The sequence below is a fragment of the Aegilops tauschii genome, chromosome 5 (assembly GCF_002575655.3).
Source record: "Aegilops tauschii subsp. strangulata cultivar AL8/78 chromosome 5, Aet v6.0, whole genome shotgun sequence".
In the NCBI taxonomy this organism is placed as follows: Eukaryota; Viridiplantae; Streptophyta; class Magnoliopsida; order Poales; family Poaceae; genus Aegilops; species Aegilops tauschii.
In genome coordinates, this window is record NC_053039.3 from 565,280,995 (window position 1) to 565,290,479 (window position 9,485).

Genomic DNA, 9,485 nt, shown 5'->3' on the forward strand with positions numbered 1-9,485 from the left:
TGACTAATACAGTCACAAAGGATGGTGCCCTAGATCAATGATGTTTGTCTAATGATTAAGTCCACTACTAGCTCTCTAATGAAGCTCGCCTGATCCCTCCTCTTCCTGAATACAATATGCTCCACGTGTGCACAGTAACATGGCTGCACTTTGCTACCTGCATTCCGTCTGTGAAAGCCCTGGTTCTTGGGTCGTAATACCGCAGCACCGTGTCCAGCGGGATGCTGCAGCCTGTTGGGGTCACCCGCATCCACATGACAATCGTTCGGTCGTCTAGCCCTGCTAATGGCTTCCCGAAATACATGCCAGAAGTCGGCATCGGGGACGATAGCTTAAGAGAGGGCATGACAATCTTGTGCCGCATACACCATTGAGCCTGGTCAGGGTCCACAAGAAACCATAGCTCCATGGAGGTTTGGCGGTTGTCATGGCACACAACGAGTTTGCCTTCAAGTGTGGCTAAGGCGACATTGTACTTGCACTCCGGGCCTTGGAGCGCATCCGGCTGCCACACCTCGTTTCCAAGGTCAAACGCCATGATCCAGGCATGCTGCACGTCGAGCGTGTCGTCCGGCTTGACCAGGAAGTAGGCCACCCCCTCGACCACAGCGACCTCCCTGCTGTAAGTCCATGGCGGTAGTGGCGCTAGCAAACTGTACCCTGGGCTCTCCGTCTCCCTCCAGCGCTGCTCCCCGCCATTATCGTTGAGGGTGAGGATCTTGCATATCTGCTGCCACGTATGCTTAGCTGCGTTCGCGATGGCGATCACCTTGTACTCTCCCGTCAAGGCGGCGTACCCAAGCGTGCACGAAGTAGACATGTGGTTTGATGACGGCGGGTCAGGCAAGAGTTTGACTGCGCTAGTGGCAGGGTCGATCAGGTGTAGCCGCCCGTCGTTGCCCACGACACAGACTGCTCGTTCAGGACTCACGTCAGGCGTCTCGTGCGGTGGCGGTGTGCTGTGGCGGCTTGTGACGTCAATGCTTACTCGGTTGAGGATGTGGCCAGAATCCATGTCCAGGACGCTGACGACGACATCGCGAGGGCCGTCATGGCACAGGCCAACTGCGATGCGCGGGCCAGGTTGAGCGGCTGCGATGAAATCCAGGTGGCAGAGCAGGGAGTGCCATGCGGTGCAAACGGCGCGGAAGCGGCAGACCGACTTGGCAGGAAGGCGCATTAGGATGTCGCGGAGCAGGTCGAGTGGCAGGACGCCGCCGACGTCGTCCTCCGGCGCCGATACCGAGTTCGAGTCAAAAGCTCGATCCGCCGATCGAGGGTTTGTGTTTGTGTTAAACGTGTTGAATATGTTCAGCGCCGTGCACGACAAGGAGTCGACCAAACAAGCTATATCTGTTTTTTTTTTTCCTTTTTCTTTCTTTTATCCAAACAAGCTATATCTTTTTTTGTGGGGTCAAACAAGCAATATCTGACACCACCGTGTTCGTCTAGATCTGCACTAGATTAGGAAACTTTATGAAACACAAGTACTGATTCACCCCGTGGAGGTTCTAGATAGTATGAGAGTTTTTTTTTAACACAGTACAATCGAAATCGACGTTGCTGATATACATGAGCATACACTTACATTTATGAACGGACACACGCACACCCTATCTCTATGAGCACAACCGAAAGACTGAGCCAACATAGCATCTTGAAATTGACGAAGTCATCACAGGTGTCTCGTACTCGACAGGAACATCTCCTCTCACTAAACGAACATGGCCGAAATGTCTTAAAAAATATAGAAAAATCAAAGCATCATGTCAAGTATAGGACCTGAACCCTATTGGGCAGGGGATACCACTGTCCTGCTAACCATCCAACCGTTCATTGAGAGAGAGCTTTATTTTCCCAACGGTTGCTCACAAGCCATGCATGAGAAAATCAAGGATTAACACTGTGTTACACCCTATGTTCATGGTCCAATCATAGTTTGAACTATTACCTAGTAGCTATGATTTCAAACTGCATCTCTTCTATTATGATGAAGAATTGCTTGGCTCTTTATTTTGTACTCGCTTCATCCGAGTGACCCGACTCCCTTGTATTTTATGTTAAAGTTTGACCATGAATTTAACTGGGTAAATGATCGTGTCAAGCAACCGTCTGGGCTTTCGGCCCATCACTCGCATGCACGTGTCCTAGGGTGGACCCTCGAACCGCCTTTTCTCTTTTCCACTTCGTTCTTCAAGCGCATGATTAGCCTGAAAAGCGTCGCCGTCCAAACCTAACACACTGACTCCCTACGGAAAATCTCAAACAAAATTTCCACAACGTTGTATGGTAAGCCTGGATCTAATATCGAACTCTAGAACCACATGAATGTGTGTCACGAAGAAGCCATAGCTGGAGCATTCTCTCAGATAAATTTTGGTTTTTCAACCATACTACATGACAATGTTGCTGGTCTATTGTAATTTAGTAACTCCCCGTCCTGCATGCAATATGCTAGTCGTGTCTTGTTCTCAAAATCTCCGATTCTCAGGTTGTAGAACAACACCATGATATTTGCTGAGCACTACAGTCGGGCTCCGATGGCACAACCACCTGTTCCACACAACAAGCCTCTCAAATTTTTGGCTTAGATATTATAATGACTAGTAGACTGCCCCTGCGTTGCCACGAGCGCCAAACATATAAGTTTTTATTTATTCTAGTAGAATGCTCGTACGTTGTCATGGGTATTTTAAATCTTTGCTGGTATTATATATAACATAACCATAATGCATGTCAAATTCTGCATGTACAGAAAAGATAACCAATAATAGCAGGAAAATAATTAAAATCGAGTTCACTTGCAATGATAAGTTGATAAAAAATGTAATGTGATGATGTATACGTAGCAAGCGATGAAGCAACTAATAATCGGTTATAAATCAAGATCTACTTGATGCACTTAATATATTCTATTACAATATTAGGAATGTTGTCTTTAGCTTCATCCTCACCATACTTGAGCAAGTCTAATAAAACTTTCCTTCCCCAACTCATAACCATCTTGCACAAATAACATATGTAATTAACACGAATATTTGACGTTGACTATCTAAAAATGTGCAATGGAGAATATTGTGCAAACCGGACTACTTTACCGTTCCATGGGAGCATAAAATCAAAAACAAAATAGCCAGACATATCCCTACTTGAATAAATTAATAAAAAATATGTTACAATTCTCTAGAGCAAACTGCTGATTTCCCCTTTCATGCAAAAAACTACTAATTTTTCTAAAAATAAAATGCAACCAACCTCCTTTTTCATTCTTTATCTTGAAAAGAAATATCATAAATAGGAAGAATAGGTCACCCCTCTCACTCTCTCACTACATGGGCACAAGCCCTCACTCACATCTCACTCTCCCAACACAGGTTGGCGCCGCCACCTCTCCCCGCCACAGCGTCACCGCCGCCATATCTACCTGCATGGCTTGGATCTGCCGCCTCCCCTCCACGCTCAGCACCGCCTCCCATCCCCTCCACCATGATGTCGTCCGTCCCCTCCATTCCCCGCTACAGTTTACAATTTTGGTCGAATCTGGTTAAAAACCATGAGCACATCTGGCGCAGTGAGCAGCAGGATTCGTCCACCGACCAGGAGGTGCAGAAGGGTCGCCCCACCACTTATCGCTAGCTCTCCTCTCGGCTCGAGCTGTGATCACACGGTCCGCACCCCATTTCCCAGCGTTGTGGTGTCTTTGTAAATTACGCCCTCTATAACAAAATATAAAAAAATAGACATTTTTTGGGACCCATGCGGCCTTGTTCAGTTAGAAATGGTTTGAAGAGGTTTCTTTTTTGAAATGGAGGCAAAAGCTTTGCCTCATCTCATTAATAAAAAAAGCAGAGTTGTCCGGTTAATCTGCAAAAAACTGGACGAAAACCGGCACAATGACCCACACAGTGCCACATCGGCCGACCTCGCTACCCACACGAAGACACACAAGCCACCGAGAGGAAAAGCCTTGTCAAGGTTGTCTTCCAGCGTCATCATCATCACTCCTCTGCGAGCCAGCGACTCTGACTTCACCTTCGACGACCACCAACAAATCCTTTGCCGCACCAGACTTCGGCACCCATGTCGGCCCATGCCAAACAGTCGACCACCCGCATGAAGACCAGACAACTCCAACTTGAACAACGAGCCAAGTAGGAGAAAAGCGTCGAGCAGGCCCCGACAACTGAACACCAATCCCGTGCCATCATCACCGCAGAGGCTCCTCCTCCGCCTCTCCGACTCCACAAAGACACGGTGATGCATAGGGACCCCTCGAACAACGGGAGGACACCGACTATTAAGACTTAGCTATAGACCAGCTCCGGTCGCAACCGCCATTGTTGCCAACCAAGAGACCACGCCCCACAGACCCAGGGCCACCACCCAAGCATCCCCGCAGCAAACAACAGTAGAAATCACAAACCAAACTCAAAGACGATGCCTTCAAAAAAGGAACATGACACAAGAGCGCCGCCACCGCCAGCTCCAAGGATACCTGGAACACGGGTTTCCCCCGGAGTTTGAGATAGGAGGGCGTAGGTACTCGGATCACGACGCCTCCAAGGAGGTTTGCGGCGCTCCCAAGCATCACCGTCGTCGGCTCCGGCAAGGCAGGAGCAAGGATTTTGCCCTAGGAAGCCAAAGTACCAACCCCTCAGAACGGTTGATGAGAGCCACCGGCTGCCTGAACCTCAACCCACCGCATCACCACTAGAGCCAAGACCAGCCCCATAGCCAGAGCAACCCCGCCGCCAGCACAAGCACCACGCGGAACCAACCAGTCGGGCACCACAAAAGCCACCAAGGGAGCCAGATCCGACCACGCCGGGCTAGATCCGACAGTCTCGTGCACCAGAAGCTACAACCAAACCTCCGAGAGCACCTAGCATCCATGTCGGTACCGATGGTCGCCACCACCCAGACCACGCGGAGACGATGAGCTGCGCCGCTGCAGAGGCCTCGCAGCAGTCAGATCCGGCCAGAGCCGACGACCAGGAGCAACAGCGTCCAACGTGCGCTTCCAGGCCTCAGCACGCGCTGACAAGTGACGGCGAGGGCCGAAAAATACGTCGCCCAACACACAAGACCATGTCAGGTCCCGGGTTGGGCGCCGCCACACCGCCAAACGCCGCACTCCTAGCTCCAGTCGCCGAGCTGCCCAGGCAACCTCTGCGGCCGGCAACCACCACTCCAGCCATCCCCGTAGGGAGATCCGGGGCCGCCGCCTCGGAGACCATCTTCTCCGATAGCGATGCAACCTCCAGGGCAGTCACGCCGCATCTGCATGAGCAGGCCCGCCACAGCCAGCCGCCGCATGGGCAGTAACTGAAAGGAGTAGCACTGATTGGTACGAACTGTACCGTTGCATAGTGTACATTGTTTGAAAATCAGTGTATGTGGTTTGAAATTCCAACATATTAATCCTTTATTGTTGCTTATACATTCTGATCTTTGTGAGATGAATGGCGTGTTGACAAAAGTTGGAAAGAGATACTTCATGACGTTGATTGATGACTCCACTAGATATTGTTATGTGTATCTTCTGAAATCAAAAGATGAGGCTTTAACTTTCTTCAAAAACTATAAAGCTGAGGCAGAGAACCAACTTGATCAAAAAATTAAACGGCTTATGTCCGATCGTGGTGGAGAGTATTTTTCCAATGAATTTGATTTGTTTTGTGCAAAACATGGTATAATCCATGAGAGGACGCCTCCCTACTCACCTCATTCAAATGGGGTAGCCGAAAGAAAGAACCGAACTCTAACTGATATGGTTAACACCATGTTAGACACATCGGGTCTTTCCAAGGAATGGTGGGGGGAGGCGCTAATGACTGCGTGTCATATCCTAAACCGAGTTCCCACAAAGCATAAGACCATGACTCCTTTTGAGGAATGGGAAAGGAAAAGATTGAAACTCTCTTACCTACGTACTTGGGGTTGTTTGGCGAAAGTCAATATACCAATTCCCAAGAAGCGCAAGCTTGGACCGAAAACCGTGGATTGTGTTCTTCAGGGCTATGCTTTTCATAGCATTGGCTATAGATTTTTGATAATAAAATCTGAGGTATCCGACATGCATGTTGGTACGATTATGGAGTCGAATGATGCAACTTTATTTGAGGACATATTTCCTATGAAGGATATGTCGAGTTCATCAAATCAGGAGATACCTACTCCATCTAGTGAGGAACTCACTGTAATTCCTGAACCCACCATTACGATGGAACACGTTGAGAATCCTGTTGAGGGTGACAATGAAACTCCTGTAAGAGTAAGAGACAGAGGACTGCAAAGTCCTTTGGTGATGATTTCATTGTGTACCTTGTGGATGACACACCCAGGACTATTTCAGAAGCCTATGCATCTCCTGATGCTGACTACTGGAAGGAAGCTGTTCGTAGTGAGATGGATTCCATCTTAGCTAACGGAACCTGGGAGATCACTGACCGTCCTTATGGGTGCAATCCTGTTGGATGTAAGTGGGTGTTCAAGAAGAAGCTTAGACCTGATGGTATGATTGAAAAGTACAAGGCACGGCTTGTGACTAAGGGTTATACCCAGAAACAAGGTGAAGACTTCTTTGATACTTACTCACCCGTGGCTAGACTGACCACAATTCGGGTGCTAATATCACTGGCTGCCTCACTTGGTCTTCTCGTTCATCAAATGGATGTTAAGACGGCTTTCCTCAATGGAGAGTGGAAGGAGGAAATTTACATGGATCAGCCAGATGGTTTTGTAGTACCTGGTCAGGAAGGAAAGGTGTGCAAGTTATTAAAGTCTTTATATGGCCTTAAACAAGCTCCTAAGGAGTGGCATGAGAAGTTTGAAAGAACATTAACTGTTGCTGGCTTTGTAGTAAACGATGGTGACAAGTGTGTGTACTATCGCCATGGTGGGGGCGAAGGAGTTATTCTTTGTCTGTATGTCGACGACATACTGATCTTTGGAACCAAACTTGATTTGTTCAAGGAGGTTAAGGATTTCTTATCTCGCTATTTTGAGATGAAGGATCTAGGAGTAGCTGATGTTATCTTAAACATCAAGCTGTTGAGAGATGAGAATGGTGGGATCACACTGCTTCAGTCTCACTATGTGGAAAAGATCTTGAGTCGTTTTGGGTATAGCGACTGCACGCCTTCTCCAACTCCATATGATGCTAGTGTGTTGCTTCGAAAGAATCGACGGATTGGTAGAGATCAATTGAGATATTCTCAGATTATTGGCTCGCTTATGTATTTGGCGAGTGCCACGAGGCCTGACATCTCTTTTGCTGTGAGCAAGCTGAGTCGGTTTGTGTCAAAACCGGGAGATGATCATTGGCATGCGCTTGAGAGAGTTATGCGCTACTTGAAAGGCACTGCGAGCTACGGGATTCACTACACCGGGTATCCAAGGGTACTAGAGGGTTATAGTGACTCAAACTGGATATCTGATGCTGATGAGATTAAGGCCACAAGTGGTTATGTTTTTTACAGTTGGTGGTGGCGCTGTTTCCTGGAAGTCTTGCAAGCAGACCATCTTAACGAGGTCAACTATGGAAGCAGAACTCACAGCATTAGACACTGCCACTGTTGAAGCAGAGTGGCTTCGTGAGCTCTTGATGGACTTACCTATGGTTGAAAAACAAATACCCCCTATCCTGATGAACTGTGATAATCAAACTGTGATCGTCAAGATAAACAGTTCTAAGGACAATATGAAGTCCTCAAGGCATGTGAAGAGGAGACTAAAATCTGTCAAAAAATTGAGGAACTCCGGAGTTATTACGTTGGATTATATCCAAACGTCGAAAAACTTAGCAGATCCCTGCACAAAGGGTCTAACACGTAACGTGATAGATAATGCATCGATGGAGATGGTCTTGAGACCCACCGCATGAGTTGTCCATAGTGGTAACCCACTCTATGTGATCGGAGATCCCGTGAAGTAGAAGTGGGAGACAAGCTGTTGGTCAGCTGAAAGGAGAGTATTCCTATTTTAATTATCCCACTCCATGAAGATGAAATACTCTCCTGATCTACATGGCAGGTTGAGATTTATCTTAATGTGTTTCAAGTGGCTTATTTGAGTAAGCAGAGATGTTGTCCTGCAGAGCATCTCCTGAGGAACACACCTATATGAATTCGACTGTTAACGTCGCAGTCTGTGAGAATTGGGTGTTCTCTAATAAATTCATGAAAACCCCTGGAGTATGACGTATACGCTCCACCCGCGGGGAAGCCTTGCGGTAGCCCAGTATCGGTCAAGAATTTGTGTGAAACTAGTCTCGCAGAAAACTTGTAGTTCAAGGCATAGTCCACTATTCAAGTTGTGATCTAGTGTAGCATAAAAATCTAAGTGGAAGTTCAACTTCACAGTCTCCACTAAGCACCGGTATATAAACAATGTTTTGGAACCAAATGGTGAAATGTGCCAATGAGACTTTGTGGGGGATTGTTGGAATTTGCTAGTGGGCTTTTGGCCCAAAGCCCAACAAAAATTCTGAAATTCTCTTGGCCCATTCATGCACACATGTGAGTGGAGTGAGTGAGGCTAAAGTTTAGTCCCACCTCATAAGTTGAGAGAGAGCTGCACCTCTTTATAAGGTGAGCTCTTCTACCACTTGTATGAGCATGAGAAGAGGAGACCTACACGCGTGCTCCTCCTCCTCGCTCGCCTCGCCACGCCACGCCTCGTCACAACGCGCTGCGGGTTGCGGGATTGAGCCGAGCCGAGGACAGAGCTATGCACGTTGTCTATATTTTTGTTGTTCGGGAAAAAATAATGAGTCATTAATTAATAATTAACGGACGCGTTAATTACTGAACCGTTTCCGATTCTTTTGGATCGTGACGACTCGGACGTGGGGTTTACTCCCATGACCTACCCGGCCCGCACTATATAGTCAGGCAGATGTCTACCCTAGCCGCTGCCGCTTCGTATGGTTTCTCACCACCGTTCCAGATCATTGCGCTGCCAAGCAAGTCTTCTCCATCCCTCCTTCCGGCATGCACCGGGAGAAGGGACAGCAGGCCTTCGGAACCCCGCCTCTCATGATCCTGTACGGGAGAGGGGCGATCAGGTTTTTGGGGAGCGCACTCGCGCGACTGCTGGCAGCGACGACTTCGCGAACGACGACGACTTCCCCGACCTCGGCAACCTCATCCTCGACGACATGGGCGACAACGTCAACGCCGGCGGTGTTGCTCCCGCTGCATCGTATGTGATTCTATCCTTCCTGTTCGAGATCGTGGTAGAATTCATGCTTCTAGTATGTGCCCTAGATGTGATCTGTTCATCTACTATGCTAGTTCGCATGATTAGTTTAATCTCTACTATTGCTATCATGATCTATTTCCTATTTATTCAGATTAAATCTTGTAGTAATTTGCTCATATTTCCAACACCATGTTCTCCATTGGGACGTTGTCTTCCTCCGGCTGCCTGCCGGCCAGCCGATCGGCAGCAATGGCTGCCATCTCCTTGTGGTCCGTCGTCCA

The 9,485-nt window shown here is 48.0% G+C and overlaps 1 protein-coding gene across 1 annotated transcript; it reads right to left on the reverse strand.

Annotated features, from left to right (window-relative positions):
* Positions 1–67: 67 nt before the first annotated feature.
* On the reverse strand, positions 68–1,180 carry LOC141023176 (putative F-box protein At3g52320). The gene has a single exon (XM_073499515.1). The coding sequence runs from the start codon at positions 1,178–1,180 to the stop codon at positions 68–70; it is 1,113 nt and encodes a 370-aa protein (XP_073355616.1).
* Positions 1,181–9,485: the final 8,305 nt, after the last annotated feature.